Source organism: Epinephelus fuscoguttatus, linkage group LG2, assembly GCF_011397635.1.
Source record: "Epinephelus fuscoguttatus linkage group LG2, E.fuscoguttatus.final_Chr_v1".
In the NCBI taxonomy this organism is placed as follows: Eukaryota; Metazoa; Chordata; class Actinopteri; order Perciformes; family Serranidae; genus Epinephelus; species Epinephelus fuscoguttatus.
Window position 1 is genome coordinate 36,603,214 of NC_064753.1, and position 22,342 is coordinate 36,625,555.

Below are 22,342 nucleotides of genomic sequence, written 5' to 3' on the forward strand. Positions count from 1 at the left end.
TCACTCTTTCTCTCTTTAAATATAGTCTAAATACTGCAAAGATATCACTGTCTGCCTTTCTCTCAGGCTCTGGTACATCTGTATGCTCTTAGAGCTCAGGAACTGTAACACACTAATGTAAAAATACATGCTGTTAATTTAAAAGGCTGGATTAAGAAGAATTTTTAGACTCTCTCTCACACACACACACACACACACACACAGATGTGCACGTACCTGTGCCCACACACAAACACACACCCATTCAAACTATGACCAGCGGTAGGAGTCTTCCTCAACACATGCACAGCAGGAGATCGCCCCCTCCCTGCATATGTGCTGGTTTCCATGGAGACACGCAGTTAAAAATAACATGGGCGATGGCTTGTCTTGTGCCATTCCACCAACATGGCTGAAGAATTCTCAAACACACACACACACACACACACACACACACACACACACACACACACACACACACACACACACTGCCATCATCATTGTTGGCATGATCATGGCGTTTATTCCCGCCCTGCTGCTGCTGGTCTATACAGACATGCTATCAGATGTTATGTTACTAAATGAAAACAAAACACCTTCTGTAGTGTTGTAAACTGTTTGAAACTACTTTATGTTGACTTATGTTATAGTTGAGAACTATGTTTTGTGGATTTAAAGAAAACACTGGCATTATTCTGGGGTTTTTCCTCTCACTGTGAACAAGTCCCATGTGTGTCTGTTTCTCACCACTTAATAACTTCCCTGCTCTGTCTGTGGCTCTCAGCCCTGAGCCAGCTCATTCCTACTGAAATATTTAAAACTACTCAAATATATAATAATTATGTCTGAAAACAGCTGGGCACTGTAGTTTTTACCAAACACATTAATTGCTCTTTTCATCGTATTTACTGACAAAATGGGGAAAACTATAAACTATCACCAGATTTATTCTCTAACTGCAGGTTAAAGTTTTGCATCTATGATCAAGATATTTCAGCTGCTCAAGAGACAATGTGTGGAACAGGAAAATAAAACATATTTATACCATGCAAACACATCACAATATCCCATTTATCATTTTTTTCCCTGAGAATCATCCAGGAAAATTTATGTGTTTGATCTGTTCACCACTCTGCTTCATGGTGGCTATGTTACACAGGTATTACAGCATGAAGGTATTATGACGCTTTAAGAGAAAGACCCTTTGCCTCTGAGTGGTGTCACATGTACTGACATATGTCGTGGCCAAACAAATATGTATGTATATGTGATACATTTCTGACCATATATGGCACATGTGTAATTATTTATTAAAAAATAACAATTTGTATTTTTTTTCATATATACAAAAATGCAGTTACATATGCTTATATGTGGGGGTTTTAATTTACTTATTTATTAATCTGAATTCATTTTAACATCTTCTACTGCAGATAAGTTGGTGTTGGATATCCAGCTGCTATTTTTATGAATTGCAAATACAAAATTGTTTGATATAGAATATATGTTCAAAAATATAAGTTAATATAAGAGATAGACATGCATGTTAAAATTAATTAAAAAAAAACCCCATAAGCATATGTAAATTAATTTTGTATAATGAAAAAATAGTTAAAAAACATATATATTGTTTTTTTTCCATTTTTCATATGCAATGAATTCAACTATATATATATAGTTGATTTAATTTTAATTAATTTTAACATGCTCTACTGCAGATAAGTTGGTGTTGGATATCCAGCTGTTATGAATGGCAAATACAAAATAGTTTGATATAGAATATATGTTCATAAAATATAAGTTCATATAAGACATGCATGTTAAAATTAATTTTTAAAAAAAAAAACAACACAGTATGTCATATATTACATTTAAACCAAGAGACGCCCTGAAATGTGACCACCCTGGTACCTCACACTGTCTGTGAGTTTGACATTGTGTGTGTGTGTGTGTGTGTGTGTGTGTGTGTGTGTGTGTGTGTGTGTGTGTGTGTGTAATTTCATGCTAATTTGCCTGCATGTTTCCAAACTAATAGTGTTCAGACAAAGGAAACAGGAATTACTATCGACCAAGTAGAACAGAAGAGACACATTTTCCTGTAGTTTTACGCTCCTCTATTATCCTCTCCATATTTCCCTCCCTGATTACTGCCTCTTTAGGAACAATGCTGCAATATTGATGAGGATTGGGGAAATACAGAAGCCTCACAAAAGGTCTGAGCGAGGAGAGGAGGCCCTACAACAACATGAGATGATAAAACATTGATCTCCTGCTGCTGCTGCTGCTTTTCTCCACTGACAGAAACGTAGTGAGGGATTTTGACTGAACGTTTCTGTGCCTCACACTGAGTGCAAAATATATAGGTTTTCAACGCCTTGCTTCCTAACAGCTACAGATTTATTTCTTTGGGTCAAAGTGTTTATGTGATGTACTTCTTTGCATATTTCCATAAGAGGTTAACAGAATATATACGTGCTTGGTAACCAATTATACTTAATATTTACTTCTCCTTTTTGTAATTTCATTTTTGCTACATTCACGTCTTATACATACTAGCTTTTGACACTAAAGGGCTAGTTTGATATTTTGGGCTTATTAAAGAGTTAAATGTGGGCAGAGAGCTACATGTGAGGATCAATAGTACTCTCCTATTTGTATGAAGCTACAGCCAACAGGCAGGTAGCTCAGTCCAGAGTTAAAGAATCCTCCTACCAAGACTATTTTCACTATTTCACTATTAACAAACTATATATTGTTTACAACACATACTATTGTTACACCTCCTGTATTGTGCTTTGACACTTTTGCACAATAAGTGCAAAAGTGCACACTGTGGTGTTCCCGGAGAATATGTGCTGCACATTTCTTGGCCAGACACTATGGACAGAGCCAGGCTAGCTGTCACCTCCTCTTCACCCCCACTGTTTCCAGCCTTTGTGCTAAACTAACCTAAGCTTACCAGCTGCTGGTACCATATTTACTGTACAAACATGAGAGTGATAACAATCTTCTCATCCAGCTCCACCTGTATGCCTTTTTGGGAAATGTGGAATAATTGGAGCTGGAGCCAGGGGGCAATTAGCTTATCTTAAAGAAGTATTTCACAGCTGGAAGATGCTCTTTTCATAAAACTGGGCTGAAAAAAAAAAAATTAAAATACATCTGTCAAAGCAGCAGACAGACGCAAATACTTCTGAAATTGGTGCTATGTGACTAGAGAAAACACAGGGACAGGCCTGTGGCATTGGCTTTTGCTCAAGATGTAGAAAACCTACAACTACCAGAATGCAATGTACTTCACCAGATCAATAGAGTGTGCCAGTAAACCTGGAACTCCGTTAGCGCTTTTAGCACTTCCGGTTCTCTCAGCTCAAAGTCAGTACATTTCTTGAAAGGGATTTTGGTAAAATGCCTCAAATAAGGTCTGTGGTTAACAAAAGCTTAAGCGAGTTTCAGGTTTTGTTCTATGACATAAAACATGTCAGTAAATACCCTACTTGTGAATTTTTAAGCTTTTGTGTGTCGTAAAAAAGGCGGTTGCAAACAAGTTGTTCAATACGACTACAAACCCTGTCGGGGACATTAAACGTCATCACCCCCAAACAGGCGAGAGTGCTGGCAGTCCACCATTACAGCTTCTTATTTTGTTTAAACAGTCCGATTTCTCCATTATACAATGTTTTTAAAATAAAGCGGCTGAAATCAGTTGAAAGCTTAGTGGCGGTGACGTCAAGAGTCATGCGACCGTGGAGTAGTCATATAGTCCGTTAAAGCCTAACGTTAGCTTTTTACTTCTGGCGATCGCATTTAAGCTTCAAATGCGGTATGAAAGGTGTTCATATGTGAAGACTATCTCGCTGAACAAAACCTCTAAGTATCATAAACTTGTGTTAGCCACAGAGCTTATTTTCTGACATAATCCAAAACGCAATGCAAAAATCACATTCACTTTCTCTTCCGGGAACCAGCGCGATGCTAAACTTCCGGGTTTTGACGTCAGCCCTGGCACACTCTATAAACGCTCCCACTGGTGGGTGAACCAATGAGAGCTTACCCATTTTTACATAGGAACCAACATGGCAGCCATCTGGTAACAAACAATCTTGAGTAACAGTTAAACAGTGCACTAAAATATGTTTCTTTAGATACTGTAGGTGAGAAATAGGCAACGCAGTAACAGAATTTTGGTTTACATTTTGATGAGTGCTGCCTAGTTTTACAGTTTGATTGAAGTTTACTCTAATGTTTTAGAGAAAGAGGGGCGGGTCTCTCTCTCAATCCACCTCTGTACTCTTTGAGTCCGTGGTGGGGGGCACACGAAAATGAGGAAATATAATGTGTAGTTCAAGCAACAGCCCTAGAGCCAGTGGGTTTGAGTAGTGGGATAAGCAGTTAGATCTAGGTACTGGTAACATCGAGGAAAGTTAGTTCAGGATAGTTAATTTACGCATATTGACTTAATGCAAGCTTGTCTGTTTTGACACGGGAAACAATAAGGCAAGCAACTGGTGAAAAATGATCTAGAATCATAGTTAAATGGTAAGCTAAAATAAGTTTCTAAAAACATTATAGGTGAGACACAGAATCTTGGTTCTTATGTGATCAGCATTGCTTACTTTGAACGTGATCTCAGTATTTTCAGCCTTGGTTTACACAGTACAGGAACCAGTACGGTGGCCACATCCTGTTTACAAAGTCTTGTATAACAGCAAAACAGTGCACTAAAATATGTTTACGACATTTTAGGCAAGAAATGGTGTGTGTGTGTGTGTGTGTGTGTGTGTGTGTGTGTGTGTCTCTCTCTCTCTCTCTCTCTCTCTCTCTGTCTCTCTCCCGATTTGCTTCTATGCTCTTTGTGTCCATGGTGGCGGGAATATGGAAGTGCAGAGACACAATGTGTAGTTCAAGCAACAGCCCTAGAGCCTGAGATAAAGCTGAGACATGAGCAGGGAGATCTGGGCGCTGGTAAGATGAGGGGAAGTTTACCATAGTTCATTTGCACATGCTGCCCACACTGTTATGAAAATTGGCAAAGCCTTGAAGACTGAAGGAACTCCTGTCTCACTCCAAAATTAAACAAATAAAATACAACCGATTGATTAGTGAGCCTTAAAAATATACTGGCACGTGACATTAGAATGATATCGATTGCCTCATTTAACTGTCAAAAAGAAAGCAAATAAGCGTATTTCCAAAAACGTAAAACTATTCCTTTAATGGAAAATGGAGAATGGATGAGTGGTCTGCTACAACGGCAATGCAGCCATTCATTAAAGAAAGAATGTCTCCATAGAATAGTGACCTTATTTTCCCCATTGAGATGTTTACTACAGTATGCACTCTTTGGTTGGTTTGTTTTTCAGATGGATCATCCCTTCTTTCAGTCTTAACATATAGAAACTATGTGATAAACATATGGCAGCATTCACAAATCCACTGAGCACTTCCAGTCCAGCCTCACCTCTGACTCTGTGTAGTGCTCCTGCTGTGCCACTACGGGGCAGCACGGGAGCACTTTCAGTGGAGTCTGTTAATATTGGGTAAACAGCGTGTGCAGAGCCAGGAAATAATCCCTTGAACATTTAACCTGCTGTTATGTTGTTGATATTTTCTCTGGCTCGTCAGGCTCACTGTGACGTGGTGGTTGCTATAAATAAGACTTTGGATTTATTGTCAGACACTGTGACACACCTCCGCTAGCTGCTACAGAAATGCCTCAAACCCTTACAGAAATGTGCAAGCAGTCTCACACACACTGGGTTGTTATAGCATTAATGCTGTGCAGGTCAGACGGGCAGAACAGAGGGATGGAGGATGGAGGCTGCTGAACAATAGTGCAGGTGTGCAGCTGGGGAAAGAGGGATGGGAGAAGGGAATGGGGGTAGGATGATTTATTCATTTTGTGTGAAAGGAGGACACAGACAAAAATATAGAGACAAATATAGAGAGGAACAGAGGGGGGGCAGGAATAGAGGTATTTTATACAAATCTAAAAAAGAGCTGAGCATAACTCCTACATAAAAACAAGTCTGTAAAAGTGTGTTTTAAGTGACTTTAAAGATGATACTGATTAAGTGATTTGGCCTAAGCTCCCCAGACAGGACAAGCCACTACCCAAGAGGCTACGATGCAGCTCATATGCGGTTGAAAGGTCTGTGATCCAGCCCTGATGTTTCATAGATCACTCAATACCACAACTGAGAAACAACCCTGGGGAGGACGAGCTATTAAAGGCCTCCCAGCAGTCCTGTTTAGAGAAGCTGCTGCAACTAACCGAGGCGAGCCAAGAGGAACGTCTGTGCATTTAATATTCACGGCTGCGCTCTCCTCTGTTGGTGCTGATGTTGACCACTGCGGTGAAGCGTGTGCAGACACACGTGGTGGTTTCGCATGTGTGCGTGCAGATATTTTCGGTGTGTCTGTGTCGTTCCCGGCCACGGCGGGAGGCTGAAAGCTCCTCGGGCAGAATGCCAGCTCCGCCAGCTCTACTCCAAAGTCAGTGAACTGCCAGAGCTCCAGATTACAGCAGATTACCGGGCAGGGTGCTCGTTCACTCTCTCTGTCTCTGTTTGTGTGTGTGTGTGTGTGTGTGTGTGTGTGTGTGTGTGCGCGCGATGCTGTTTATTTTGCAACCGCATGGGGATGTTGGCTCCTCATGAACAGTGTAGACAAAGACAAAGTTTCCTCGATGAGGACAGATTGAGTTGCTTCCAGTTTTTAAAATCACGGCTTGAAATTTTAAATTTCTGCCATATTGTTTTAACGCTCATCGATTTTTTGACTGACTAGAAATAAACGTTTAACACCAACACAAAGTCAGGTGTTCTCTCTCACACACGCACACACACTCTTAGATCATCACTCTTTGGTGGCAGCAATAGAAGGATTGAACACGTGATACATATTCCCAGCATGTGGTGGATTAATACATTAATACTTCGTGGCTGAACTCGCCCCCCTCCCCTCCACATATTACTGCATCATAAAGAGATTACGGTCAGGGACAGGCCATGCCCAGGCAGGATCCTACCATCTGACACCGGCCGATGGGGGTGACTCATAGGGACAACGCACACAGGACAGAGAAGTGTTTGATCTTGTGATGAAGCGTAGGTGCATCATTCCTTGTGAGCGCCGTGTAGCTTGCGGCGAGCCCTAGGTAAAACATCCACATGACACACGGACAAAGGGGAAACATTTCCTCACAGTGACGTGTTGGGTCAGCTGAAGGGAGGAGAGAGCAGGGACAGCAGGTGGGTGGGTGAGGAGGTGGAGGGGGAGGGTCTGTGTCTGCAGATGTTGCTAGTCTGGATGTTGCACTTGCACAGGAATGTTTCACGAAGGTCTGCAGGAGTAAATAAGGGCGGCGTTGTTGAGAGACAGATGACAAGGAGTCTGCAGGAGAAAGGGAGGAGTGACAGAGAAAGACAAAAAAGAGGAAAAGAAGAAGGGAGAGTAGACAGCTGCTGACCATGGCTTTGGCTTGTCTCGGTCTGGGCTGCGTGCCTGTGCGATCCAAAGGTACTGTACACAGCATCGGTGTGTTCTTTAGAACTTGCTACCTGTTTAGTTCCTGTTATCGTTGTTTATACTGTGAAATTACTTTTCATTAAGACAGGACTCCAGTGTCACTGTGATGATGTTACACTGAGGCAATGTTATCATATCAGATCAGATCACTGTCATCTACCAGGAAAAACAGTTCTGTTTGTATTGCTTTACATTAAACTTAATAACAGCAGTGCAGTATCAATTAGATGCAATTTCAGCAGGTTAATTACAATATGTGCACACTACAGTGTTGTGGGCATGAGGCACTGTTTTGTTATGACTTTAAGGTATACCGAAAAGTGCAGCAGTCCTTAAGTTTTCAAAGGTATCAACTATGTCAAGGTGAAAATGATGCACAAGTCATCTAGAATATTTTCATCTGATTAAACGGTGCATCCATAAAAAAGTCTTGAGATTAAATATTTCACTCCTAGTTTAAAACTGGAATGATAAGTCAATAAATTGATATGTTTATGGACAGAAAATGAATCTGCAACAATTCTGCTAACTTTGTACAGTCGCCAGAAGAAAATGTTGGCATGGTACGTCTCTGCAAACGTAACATAACCGTGGGTTTGCAGGAATGTTCAGTGTCAACATTTTTGTATCACAGATTTATCCTGTCATACTTTTTTAGTTGTTTCATCTTTTTCTTTAACACAAAAGCAAGGATTTTCTGGCTAAACCCTCTTGTGAAAATATTTTCCAGTTTTCTTCGCCTTCTTACAGTAAACTGAATCCACAGTATTTGGATTTTGGACTGTTGGTTGGTTGGTTTTGGACTATTTTGTGCCATTTTATTGATTGATTATCCAAGAAAATAATCTGCAGTTCATGTTCATATATAGCTTCAATGAAGAGATAACACAGAACATACATGACACTGTTGGACAGGTTGGAATAAGATCATTTTTAAAAATTAAAGCTGGTTAAGGTGGGAAACCGAACATTAAACACTCAAGTGTAAGTTTTGTTGTATTCCGCTATATAAGCTCAGCCAGTGTGGAGTTAATGTAACACTAGAAAATTAACGTCACTACCGATGATGAGATAAGGTGGTGCATGGTGTGACTGCTGAGCCGTTGCAGGTCGACCAACGGCGCACAGTTCTTTCTCTGCAGAACTGGCCAGCTAGTGTTTCTTATATAACAGCTGTCTACTATGACAAGATTCTGCAGCTACTGCCACAGGGAGTGTGCTGCCTGACCCAGATACACCCTAATACATTCTCCACTAATGACTTACATTCACTCACATCTGGACCAGAGAGACAGGCAAACAGAGAGACAGGGATGCAAAATCATATAGCTGTACCAGAAGGAGAAAGAGCAATATCAAAGCAGTGACATGTGAGGAGTCAGTGGTCTCAGTGTAAATGTCATGGATGACTGTGTCTGGTTGGGATGTTTTTATAGTTTGTTGGCACAGCTCTTTTTTTATACTACACTGTGTCCTCTGTGCATAACGTAAGAGCTGGAGCTCTTCACTGGCTTCCTGTGGTCTGCTACTGACCCTCATACCATCATTTTATTAATTTCATTTCATTATAGTTCTCCTTCTCTCACTCCTTCCCTGAACGCTTGTGGATCTCAGAGACCATAAAAGCTCACATGAGCCAAGGCTTCCAGATGAAACTCATTCACGACTCAGGTAATAAAAATTAGACCCATTAGCCAGATGAGGCTGAAGTGGTGCCATAAAAAACACTTTTACATGTAAGCCAATAACTCACCAACTGTAAATCACACACTTAAAACCTTTGCATTGACAGTTGTGATTTGAGATGAGATTAATTTTGCAAAGCGTCTGCAGAAAAAAAAACTTGTAACTTCACAAGTTTATATGAAGCCCATTTGTTTCAAAGATTCAGCTGTATGCTTTATCTATGCTGTGATGTGTTATACGCTGATCGACATAAACGCCTGTCCACTATCAGCCAACCGAGTTTCAGCAGCTCGTAAAGGCTGATGTGTATGGTAAATCTTCTTGAAACTCCCTGTCTACGCTGAGTCCACCATCTATTGATTAATCCATCTGTCAATGTATCCCAAGTTCAGAGTGAGCAGAGCAGCCTGTGTCCTTCTCCATAGGAGCCCTTTCGGGGCATCCCAAAGCACTCCCTGCAGAGCATGCATTGAACTCCTGCAATTGGGAAGGAGGGACATCAGGGGTATGCTTGACAAGAACTAGTGTGTACCACATGTAGTCCAGTAACATTGGAAGGCAAAAGCATCTCTATAGCTCTTCCAAACGGCCATAGTTGAAAAGCGAAATGCCAACTGTCATAGGGAGGAGTGAGACATGAAAATAATTTAAACTAGAGGAAAATGGTTTACATTTTTTAGACAGTCTCTCCTCAGAGACACTCAAAAGCCATTTGTACAGAATACAAATACACATTAATTACAATAAAGTCCAGTAACAGTAAGTGATTTTAGGTAGCATGTTCCAGAAGCAAAGGAGGCATGACGGGCATGACATGTAACACAACAGGGTTGGCCTCTAGTGTGACATATAACATGCCTCAGGCAGCGCTTTATCAGAACCACAGAACCACACACAGAACCAAACAACAGCAGCATCATGTTGTCACAGTGTGTGATTTTAGACAGCATGCCAGCATCCAAAAAGAGGTGTGACGAGCGACACATGTAACACAACAGTGTCACCCTCTAGTGTGACATATGACATACGCCTCAGGCAGCACTTTATAAACATTAACAACAGCAAAGCATGCCAATGATAGTCATTTACCATCTGTGTTATAAGGCAGCTGATCTCTGCTCAGAGGGTAAGGAGCTCCTGGAACTTGTTGTCCTCCCAATGTGCAGACATTTTCAGCCTCTGTTCCTCTTCAAGTTAGCTGCTAACTGCTATCAGCCGCTTAGAAATCTCCTTGCAGTGGGTCACACACATAACGAGGTCAAAACGTCACACCTGTCCTGTCCATGGTCCCATCCTGCCGGCTGTCCCTTTTACACAGTCATCTAATCGGTACAGTTACTACCTCCATTGCTGGGTTAAACACAAGACAACTCTGTCCCCCTACTCCCTGACTGTACCTCGTATACAGACCGGCAGAATATCATTGTGACATTACCATCTTAAACGGCCAGGATAAAAGGGGATAGTGATAAAAGAAGTTGAATAGAAATAAGTTGAAATGGTGCCTGTTTTCTCACATCTACCAGGCTGTTTTAATGCAAAGTGATCAATGCCCTGAAGGAAGTAAAGAGAAACATGGACACCCTTAAGCAGGCAGGTTGGGGTGGTGGATGGTTTCCCCAGAAGACCAGTGCTCTGGAACATGTGAACTTTGAGTGAACTCATTTTGAGAGTCATTTTAAGGTACATTTGTCACCATGTTTCTTTTACATGCCCAAACCTAAAGACGCCCAACCATATTTCTTTTCCTAAACCTATCCACAGTAACTTTACTTGCCTAAATCTAATCTCCGTAATTGTAGTTTAAGTATGTAATGTCATTTGTGGGATGCTAATTTGCAGGATATCATATTAACCGTCATATGAGGCTAAGTTGCATTCACACACCTGTTCGATTACAGTGTGACGTGGGCATGAATGTGGGATTGCCAGTTTCTAAAAATTATAAAAAATTGTCAGTCAGAGCCCTCCCAACCCCTCCTGTCACTGTCTTCCTTTTCATCCTCTTTTCTATTAGGAGAACGTAGTAGTCATTTTGGTCCTTATTAACAATCCTCTGATAAAATGCACATAAAAAGGAAAAAATAATATTCTACAAACGTATATCACATGGTTTACTTCTTCAACATCTTTTTGTTTTGCTGAAGATGGAGACAGTTTAGCATTCTTAGTTAAGCAGCCATGTATTGTTAATGTGAATCTAAAAACTCAGGGATCTCTTTTAGTAGCCCAAGCCCTTAATCTAAAGATTTTTGCCACACAATTTAAGTCATATTAAAGTTCATACACAACTTGACCATAAATTAAATTTTAATCTTTGAACCGCTGTTTTTAGAGACCAAGTGGATTGCTGCATTACTGTCTTCAGCACATTGCACTGCATTTCTTCATTACATAGATTTTTACCATATTTTTTTACTGTACCTCCTCCCCTTTCTTGGTGCTGTTGGCATGCAAGTCCTGATGATGACACTGCAAGTTGCTGACACTGCACCTGCAGATTTCAGGATGAGGGGGAGCAGAGATGGAGGGATACAGTAAGAAGCAGAGGGACGATGGGTAAAAGGCAGAAAGAGAACCAGACAGACAGAGAGTGCATTCAATGAGTGTGTACATGTGGTCAGGCATGTCTGGTCCTGCATGTTAGCGATGGGTAACTCGCAGCATAAGCCTCATTGCAATCGAATGCAGATGAGGAGGAAGAGGTGCAGGACAGCAAGAGCGAGGCGGGACAATGCAGGTAGGAGAGAGAGGTGAAACTCTTCAGATTTAGATTTTGTTACATGCAGTTGATCATTTATTTCAGGATATGATTTGTATTTCTGGTGAATTCTGAGACATATAATTAACTTTGAATCCAGCACTGCATTTGTTAATGTCTTGCTGAGTCTTTTAAGAGTCGTTGCCAGAGGAAAGGTTGGCGAGGTACTGCACCAAGTGGTCAAGCGGGAAACACTAATACCCCTGTGTGGACCGCTCTTATGTTCAGTAATTTTTGTAGATGTTTGTTCAGGGAAGGTGTTGCTGCTGCTGGGCAACACACTGTAAAGCTAAATCTAAAAGAACTTCACTGATGTTTTGTCAGCTATACAGATGTTCTGCAATATTTCTACACGTTATATGTATATGTTAAAGTCCCCCTCCATTTTTCTCTGCTTATTTCCTCTTTATATTGGAGCTTCTCTTTGCAGAACGTTGTGTGTGTGTTGTTTAATTTAGTGAGATATTTTGTAAGATACGTGTTCATAAAGCACGGTGCGAAGTGTCACACATTTCAGTGACATTTAAAATATAATTTGGTTACTGAAAATTATCATTAAGGATTTCAAATGGCTCATATAATTTGCACAATATTTTTTGGGACAATTTCTACACATAGATTAAATTATGCTCAGGTTTTATTGTTTTCTGAGTATTTCCTTATGTCTAGTCTAGACAACTAGTTCAAGTTTAAACCTCTGTTTAAATGTCAGGGAAATTAGTTGTTAGGAAAATCCCCAGTGGAAACATGAGCTCTCCGGCACACACACACACACACACACACACACACACACACACACACACACACACACACACACCAAGAATCAGTGTTTCAGTGAAGAATATGAACAACTGGGCTCTACATTAACTTTTTGTGGCACTTGTCCTTGGGACAAATGAATTTACTTTTGACTTATCCAGGCACAAAAGTCTGCTGTCCACATAAAAATGACTTTTTTTTCATTTTGTAGCAAGCATAGATGTAGATTTCAGGAGGGACACAGAGGGCAGGTCAGTATTTAGAACACGTGCATGTGTCCCATCCCCCCAATAAAAACATAAAAGTATAGATGAAGTGAAGTGTTCAATGCTCAAAATTTTTTGACAAAAGACCCCAAACCCCCTATTTCATATGAAAAATATGGAACATTTTTACCTCAACAAATCAGTTATATTCAGTCTAAATTCATATGACAATGATTTACTGAGGTTAAAACTTGACATATTCGTCTTTGTCTTCATCGTCCTCCGCTTATCCAGGTCCGGGTCGCGGGGGCAGCAGCCTTAGCAAAGAAGCCCAGACAGTCCTCTCCCCAGCCACTTTCGTCAGCTCTTCCGAGGGAACCCCGAGGCGTTCCCAGGCCTCATGTAGGTGTAAAGTTTTGAGAAAAGACGAGCCAGCTCTAGTAACATAGACACCCCGCTGCCATTTGAGTCTGCTCCGTATGACAGCCATGGGGCAACACCAAAGGAGTCGTAGTGAGCGACCACGACAATAGTGGGCAGGTCCTTGTGCTCCTTATGCTCGAACATGGTGTTAGTTCTGGCCAAACTGCGACCCGCACAGAAGTCCAATAACTGAACACCACTCGGGTTCAGATTGGGCAGGCCGTTCCTCCCAATCACGCCCCTCCAGGTCCTGCTGTCACTGCCCACGTGAGCGTTGAAGTCCCCCAGCAGAACAATGGAGTCTCCGGTCGGGGCACTGTCCAGCACCCGTCCCAGGGACTTGACATATAGCCACGATAACAAAATTCATAAACTGAAATATTTTTATGTCGACACTGTTTGGATGCTTTCAACTGTTTATTCCTCGATTCACTGTTAAAACTAAGGGAGCAGCATGAATGGTTTCACGTACGCTCTGCTCCAACATTTCCCCTATGTTTGATTGTTTTTAATGTCAGTTTTTTACATTTTATTTTCAGAGGGGTTCTATGGGGAGTTAGCTATATTTGTGGCTTAGCTACTCAATGCAACTGATTCAATCATGCGAATGATTCAATGAGAGCAGGTCACAATTCCCAAGTTTTCTAATAATGACAGGCACATAACGTAAAGACACACAGTATTTTTGTTTATGTTTAAACTTTTCTTGTGGAGCAAATAAATGTCTCTTCCACTTGCCTACAAAAAATCAATATCCTACAAATCCTACATATAATATCTTTATGACGTACAGAATAAAGCAGCAGGGAACATTTAGCTGAGTAATGCAGTTTTAGCACTACAATTTGACGATGATGAGGAGGAGGAAACACTTTCATATCATCAGCAGGAGAGTGAGGAGAAAATGAGTAGAAGAGAGGAAGATGGTGGAAGGACGATGAGAAGAAAGATCAGGGAAACAAGTGGGCTGGCAGGCAGTAACGCTATGGTAACAAATCCACTAATTTAACTGTGTCACAACAACTAGGTCAGCACCTTCTACAGCGAAACACCTTTGCCTCTGATATTCTTCTTCCCTCTCACTCTTATTACCACTCCATCCACTGACTACCAGGAATAACAACGAGGCATGTCTTTTGCAGAATTTGCAGATCTGTCAGCAATGAGACTAGCTCAATGCAGCTAACACAAGCATCTCCAAGAATCTCCTTAAACATCCCAAAATTTCAGTTTTTAGAGAAGCAAAGACAATAATAACAGTGACAAAAGCCATTATCGTAAAATTCGACTTAAATTTATTTAAATTTGTCTTAAAATTTGTTTTTCATCTCATAAACTGCATGAGATTTCATCTTCTAAGTGAGTTTGAGGGTTTCAGGGCAGAACGCTGCATAATTGTTTATCTAGTGTGAATAAGCGGGCCCTCTGTGCTTCTTTAACCTTGTAGTTTAAATTGGCCTGATGCTGCTGATGTGAGCCGGCTGATTTAATTGCAGGCAAATACGAGCCTTGATGAGCAATGAAAGGTTGCCTGGCTACTGATGTACAGTGTGGCTTTCAAGGGCACAATTGCATTTTGAGTTCTGAGTTAAAAGAGGGGAAATAGGACTCATAATAAAAGCTAAAGGGGCTGTGAGAGCAGATGAGAGATGGATAATCGCAGTCCTTCTCTCTCTCTGTCTCTCCTCGTCTGTAAATCAACCATTTTAATCTTCTGAAATAACTGTTAGAGTTTCTCAGGTGTACATCATTCATGATAGTAAAGATTTCTGTGAAATGTACAGTGGGGAGCTGGAGGATGCAGAGTTGCAGTGATGAGGCGTGTTTAGCTGCCACCTGCTGGCGTGTCTCGGCCCTGTCTCACATTTGAATGTATTAAATATAAGGAGGATTATGATGTGCCATCAGACTTTCTAATAGTTTCTGTGTGTCAACTTGTAACATTACTGTTCCCAATGCGTGTTGTTTTCTATATTTTCATGTGTTGACTGGTTTCTGTGTGAGGCCTCTGCCTGTCGGAGGTAAATTGTAAAGCCTGGCCTGGATCTCAGCTTGTTGTGGTTTCTCTTGTTGCTGTTTGTTTGTTTGTAGATGCTGGTGGAGCAGGCATGATGTTAACATACAAATGTCCTATTTCAAAAACCATGTCTTAAAGCAACAATGGCATCCTGGGTTGTTTATTTCTAGAGCTATATGATACTGTTTTAATTATTGTTATATTTTTTTATTAAGGCTGAAACAAGGCTGGTTATTTACTGGGCAATGTGGGAAACCGCACACATAGACAGAAACCTCAGATTTAAAATGTGTCTGTGGTTTGTGCAATTTAATCAATTGCCGTTAGGTTTATGAATATACACCACTAAAGCAAAATATCAGCTCAGAGCCTCAGGATGAATCCTACATTGTCTAAACTCTGTGATGAAAACACTAGGCTATGCTCCCATAGATATTTAATTAAGCTACCACTGTGGTGACTTTTTAAGCTTTGCGCTCTTCATCAGACTCAGTGCTATCCTGTGGAGTGGCCGCATGTCAAAATGTAGTTTTAAAAGTCCAGTGTTTAGGATTTAGGCACATATATTGGCAAAAATGGGATATAATATCATAAGTAAGTTTTCTGTAGTGTATAATCACTTGAAAATGAGAGTGGTCGTGTTTTCGTTACCTTAGAAATGAGTCATTTATATCTATATATAGAGCGGGTCCTCTTCTACAGGTCCGCCATGTTGCTCCACCACTTTTCTATAATAGCCCAGGGGGGACAAAGCAAATACCAGCTCTAAATATAGGGGCCATTTGCGTTGTTGCTTGTAACTTGTTGAGTTTTTGAGGGTAACAGGATGTAAAGAGTGCAGGAAGAGTAGGGATTAGGCTCAGGCCCACTGCTTGTTTTTTGCCCTTAGGTCTGCTCATTGATCATATGGCCATGGGTCCATAACGTTAAAAGATATGTACTTATGTTCCATTGACTGGATAAAATCACACAGAGGTCTAAACCAATGACTGTACAGACGGACAACATGTCTCCACTTGCTGTACAAAAATGAAGCCAAAATATCACACCTATAACCGCTGCTGTCGTCATTTGGAGCCAGAGTTAAGCAGTAGCAATCCCTTGCGCATCTTTGATCACGAGCACTCCATTTGGCACATACAGCTGTCAATTATGACTTCAAGCCCGTCTTTTTGTGGCATCAAATACTAATTAAAACCAAACTTAGAAAAACGAACACTTGAACACACATCAGCATGATAAGAACTGCCTAAAATGACCGAAACCATCTTGGGGAAAAATTATTTGACATGTGTTTTGATGGTTTGGCCCATGTCCTATCCACTAACATGAAGGTGGTGGGGTTTATGACCTATACTGCAGCCAGCCACCAGGGGGCAATGGAGATGTTTTTGCTTCACTTTTATAGAGCTGCCATGTTGTCCATCTTACAGTCTATGGTCAAAACACTACATCAAAAAAAATCAATAGATAAAAACATAGATTAGAACCAACTTTATATGCAGACCACTTGTGATTTTTTCATGATCTCAGTCATCACAGGAATTCCCTTTAACCTGTTCTGTCTCTCTGCTCTCCTTTTTAGCGGTGTCAAACCTGGATATAGAGAGCAAGCTGTCCCTTCACTATCAGGCTCCATGGCACCAGCAACACAACGTGTTTCATCCTTGTACCCGACCACCATGTCTGGAGGAGCTGCACAGAAGCGCGCAGCTAAGTCTCAGAGCCCTACACCGAGGTGAGAGATGCATCCAGTCTGCACAGCTGCATTATGTTGTATCCAAATTACACAGATCGTGAGTTTTTTTGTGTGTGTGTTTCACAGACGAACAACAGCACCACCGCTCCACGAGTCGGGAGAGAAACAGGGTGACCATCTCTATCTCAGTGGCGCCCCCTATGCCCACCTTCCCCTCACCACACAGCATCCGTCGGCAACAGAGGAGTCGCCTGGCACGAGCGGTAAGAGTGACGTATATTTCATGATCAGTAAAGAAACAGTTCCCCTCAAATTGCAAGACCTACGTTATGTGTTTGTATTTCCTACCAAGCAGTTCACCAATTATGTCTGGGATTATACAGTATGTATGTGACGAGTCTCATCAGTGTGGTATGTTTGCAAAATGTCAAACATGTAAACAAAGTTAACTGCCGACCAACTGGACAGTCTACCTTGTACATGTTGAGCGAGGTATTGGTTAGTGAGGAAGACATTAAGCAGAACATCAAATAAACACATTTTCCAGTTTTCCTATTCATATTTTTGTGCTTACTGACACCTTTGATTCTTATTAAATACATGTTACTATAAACTGACACCATATCTCATTCTGATGTCGCCATGCAGCAAGAGAGAGCAGAGAGGGAGCGAGAGTTAGACTATCAACCCAGGAAGGTAAAACAGAAGTTCGTCTGTGTGTTCGTGTCTGTTAATGTGTGACATGTAGACGCCTGCTGTGTTGTATCAAGATCCGTGTTATGTGCACCTGTGTGTACAGTCACTGCTCTATGTCTGGAGTTTGATGTAACGTCGCATTACTGCACTACACTCTTAGAAATAAGGGTTTCTAAAGGGTTCTTCCTGAAGGTGCGAGGTCCTACCCAGAGCCATTTGCTTCTGGAAAAATGTTTTTTGAAGAAAGGGTCCTTCAAACATTCTTTGTAAGACTAAGGGTTCCATTAAACCCCTTTTTCATCTAAAGACCCTTTCTGTGAAGAAAGGGTTCTTTAAGGATTGTTGTAAGGAGGGGTGTTGAAAGATCCTCCCCACCTTGCAAATGGGATTTTTTTAATGTAGATGTTCCTGGAATCCCCATAATAAAATAATTTCACTTGTGTTCTGCCATAGTTGATATCTTTTGGTCATTTCATGCCATACGATACCACATGGTCTGCCGAAATTTATTTTAACGGGTATCCGATACTTGACGTTTCGTATTCGGTTCAAATTTGGAACCAAGTTTTGGTTCCCAACCCTACTACACCCTAAAAATAGTAAAGGCTGTAGAAGTAGTGATTCCACAAAATCTCCAACCCTTAAAATTGTGACTGTGAACTATGATTGTTGTGTGTGGACCACATCAGGCCTGGGCCTTTATGAACCCATCAAGTCACACCTCAAGTCAAGGAAATCCCATTTTGCTTTGGTTACAACTGCGAATTGCTTAGTGAAAATGCTCTGAACGCTTCAATATTAGGTACGGGTACCAGAACGGAACCGGTTCCATGTTAGTGGAAAAGGGGTATATGGGTATTAGCCAAGGAATCCTATCAGGTTCTAGATACCACTTTTATTTCTAAGAGTGCGCTTTACGTTTCTCTTTTATTATGTGGTTGTATCAATTCCTGTTTACTATATATCAGTATACATTACCGGTGTGTTCTATTTTAATCACACTAACGTTACCTTTATTCCTCCCTTTCTGTATCTCTTGAAGGAGAGGACTGTAAGAGAAACAGAGATCCAGACCATACAGCGAAAAGTAAGAAATTTCACTGACATTTGCTTAGAAAAATGTAAAAATCATCTATAATTTCATTAAAAACTTTGCCGAGGTGGGGGACTTGTGTCACATAACTTGAATCGCAAATTTGCTTGACTAACACTGATGAAAGACTAGACTTGACGTTGGCTTGGTGTTCATGACTTGAGACTTGACTTAGACTTAAGACAGATGACTATTTTGAGATATTTTTGAAACATGACAACATATATGTCGCAGTGGGGGAAGCCCACCAGCTGGTATCCATACCCACTGCAAGAGCTCTGTCCTCCTACACATCTCTCCTCAGAGGAATGGCATGCACTGCAGCGTCACGGGCTTCACCACATGTCCTTTTATTCAGTTCTATCTGTGTGATACATGTGAGTTTTCTCTAACTCATTCAGTACTGAACGTGGTTTGCAACCTGCGACACACTGTCAGCTCTGTGGGCCATTACGCAGACACAGTCACCACTGTAGAGCACAGGTACATACGCTGCTAGCTGTCATATGCTCAGGCTCTCTCCTAACTTATTTGTACGAGGTTTTGGGACTGTCACAGTTCGTAACAACCATCCCTGCCTGCAATCCCAACATAGGTTCACTGTGTCTGAGTGTGTATGTGCGCTTCCTGTGCCCACCCATACTCAAAGAGATATTTTCCCTCTCATTCCTGCTCTGCTCACGTTTTGGGACAGTACGAGTCCTGCATTCAACATGTTACTCTATTATTACATATGATATCATTAGATTAATATGACTCATGCATTAATGTAAAAGCAGTACTGTACTGTGTAGTTGGATGAGGAGGAGCTCATTATGAACTATCAGCTGAAGATTAGTTACAGCATGGAGTAATCTGCCCATTATTTTTTCCATTAATTGACTAATTGTGTGATTTGTAAAAATTCTGGAAATAATGAGAAATGGTGTCACAATGACCCAGAGCCCAAAGTGACACTCTCACAGTGTTCATTGCGTCCAACTAACTAACCAAACCTCAACATTATAAAAAAAAAAAAAAAAATTAAAATGATTAAATAATAGCATGCAAAAGCAGCAAAGGACTCGACTTGCTTGATTTTCTCCACAGTGACTTGGGACTTGCTTGTGACTTTGCACGTGTGACCTGCTCCCGCCTCTGACACGTACAATTCTAACATACAATAATTCTTTGTATGTTTGTATTTTCCTGGTGCCACAGGAGAGGGCAGGAAGAGAAGCAGATATTCAGACGATCCAAAGAAAGGTAAGAAAGTAAAATATGAACTAAACCAGAATTCTACTGCCTTGAATTTTAATTTAGGTTTCCCCTAATGTAGTTTTTGAAAGGCAGGAGGTTAATAGAGTTTAATTTAAAATTGTTAGAGGGAGCTGAAAAAATAAAACATTACCTTTGCTATTTCATTCATCCTTCACCTTTTAATTTCCTTTAATGTTTTTATTTAAAGTTATCAAATCTTCTGGATTACTCATGTCATCTGTTCTGTTGTTTTTCTTTGTCTTTTATTCTTTGTTAATAGTTTGAGTGCTTTTACTCACTTCACCCTATTGAAAGTTGCATCTTCATTCCATGGAATAGAAAGGTATCAAACGTTTGTGTTGTTTTTTTGACTTTCTATTTATCCTCTAATCAAATTTTGTATTTAATTCTTGATAGTTTTACTCTGCCCTACCTTTGGTATTGTTTTTGTTATTACATATGTTCTGATGTTAGAGGAATTGTCAAATAGTGGCTATTTTAAAGTGCACATCATGATGGTAAAGATTCTATTTTAGCCTGTCCAACTAGGTAACCTATGTATTAAAAATTTAGGACTGTCAGCACCTACCAAATATATAATGTTGCTGCTGACTGTCCCTTCCCTCCAGGCTACCTCTACAGGGGAAGGCGAAGGTGGTGAGGTCGTGGGAGGCCACAGAGCAAAGGCCTCAGCCCCCAACGTCCCCTCGACCCAGGATAAACAGACAAACTGGTCTAAGGAAAACCACCCACCATCAGATCAGAAGTCAACTGCCGATTCTCACTCCATCTCCTCCTGCATCATCCCCATAAACGTCACAGGTAAGACAAAGAAGAAGAATGGGGTAATTAAAGGAGATTGGGCATAGTGAGCATCAAATCAGGAATCTTGTTATTGTAAAGCAACACTGCTAACAAGTGACCAACAAGCAACTGTTCTCAAATCAGGACTCAAACCCAGACTGCCTGCATGAAAACCAGGAATTTTATCAAATATATTTAGCTTTTTAAATGGCTTGTGGCTTCTGTGTTATTATTGCAGGAGTTGGGTTTGACAGGGAAGCAAGTGCTCGTTGCTCTCTAGTCCATTCCCAGTCGGTTCTTCAGAGGAGAAGGAAGCTGAGGAGGAGGAAGACTATCACAGGAATACCCAAAAGAGTACAACAGGACATGGGTATGTTAAAGAGCACACCTGGAAAATTTAGCGTGATTATTATGTTTGGATCTTAATCTTATAGGTTTGGCAAATTGCTATTGGTTTTGATAATATTTTTTCAATTTAATTGCTGAGACCTGGGAATGAGGTGACCTTGCTAATTCAGCCATGAGTTCATGAGGGCAAGCTAAATGAGCAGCAACAATCACATGCAACAAAAATACTAGGCAGTTCATTAAAAATGTTACCCAAAGCTACTTGTGAGCTACTTCCTGGTTCAGCTTAGACCTATGTACCTGAAGTTACGCATGTATGTCGTTTCATAATGCAGTGGACATCTGTCATGTGCATTTCAGATGCTTTCACCTTTGTATTTGCATCCAAATATGCTTTTAATAAAATGACTTAGCTGTGGATTTGTTACAATCTGATCATGAATAAGGGAGGTCCCAATTCTCAGCAAAAAAAGCTAGTGTGTAAAATGTCACCATTACCTGTAGGAGTAACACTCAGCTTGCTTTGTCTCTCTATATTCAGACTCAGATGAATCACCCGTAGCAAGAGAGCGCACAGTGATTGTCCATGCCAACCCGCACCAACTCTCTCTCTGTCAGGAAGACCTCTTAATCAGTGGTCGCCTCCATCACACTCGTGACTCTGGCTGCCAGACAGATGATTTCCTTATAGCATGTAAGTTTGTAAAGAACAAGTATATTTGATTCTTCATTCTGGCTCCCATATTTTTGCTACGGACTAGGGCAAGGAGTTTGCTTAAAGTTGAGATGAGATGAAAAATGCCTTTTTAACTCTTTAAGATCACATACCCAGCCATATTGTGCACCTCTTCAACAATATATGCTAAAACAAATGCAAATCACCAATTACTTTCTGTTCTTAAATCAAAATCCAATCAGGTTTTCTTCCTGTAAGACAAAATATGATGTGTGCTTACATAAGATAGCACCATCCAGTTTCAACCAATAATATCATGACATCCACCCATCAATCAATCTGCAAATTTTAGCTACACAGAGCTAAGATTAAGTTAGCTAACTAGCAACAGCATGCTATGTTGGTGTGTCTCCATTTCCCCAAAAT

The 22,342-nt window shown here is 40.8% G+C and overlaps 1 protein-coding gene across 3 annotated transcripts in view; it reads left to right on the top strand.

The window, feature by feature from the left end:
• Positions 1 to 22,342, top strand: part of nhsb (Nance-Horan syndrome b (congenital cataracts and dental anomalies)) — a 69,533-nt gene that overhangs the window by 40,982 nt on the left and 6,209 nt on the right. For 2 of the 3 annotated variants that reach the window (XM_049560215.1, XM_049560224.1), the window contains exons 2-10: positions 16,947 to 17,099; positions 17,187 to 17,323; positions 17,709 to 17,756; positions 18,799 to 18,843; positions 20,050 to 20,094; positions 20,369 to 20,431; positions 20,718 to 20,910; positions 21,131 to 21,262; positions 21,782 to 21,934. In XM_049560215.1, coding sequence (XP_049416172.1) covers positions 16,947 to 17,099; positions 17,187 to 17,323; positions 17,709 to 17,756; positions 18,799 to 18,843; positions 20,050 to 20,094; positions 20,369 to 20,431; positions 20,718 to 20,910; positions 21,131 to 21,262; positions 21,782 to 21,934 — 969 coding nt within the window. The remainder of the gene's footprint in view (positions 1 to 16,946; positions 17,100 to 17,186; positions 17,324 to 17,708; positions 17,757 to 18,798; positions 18,844 to 20,049; positions 20,095 to 20,368; positions 20,432 to 20,717; positions 20,911 to 21,130; positions 21,263 to 21,781; positions 21,935 to 22,342) is intronic. The other variant, XM_049560233.1, reaches the window with a different exon arrangement.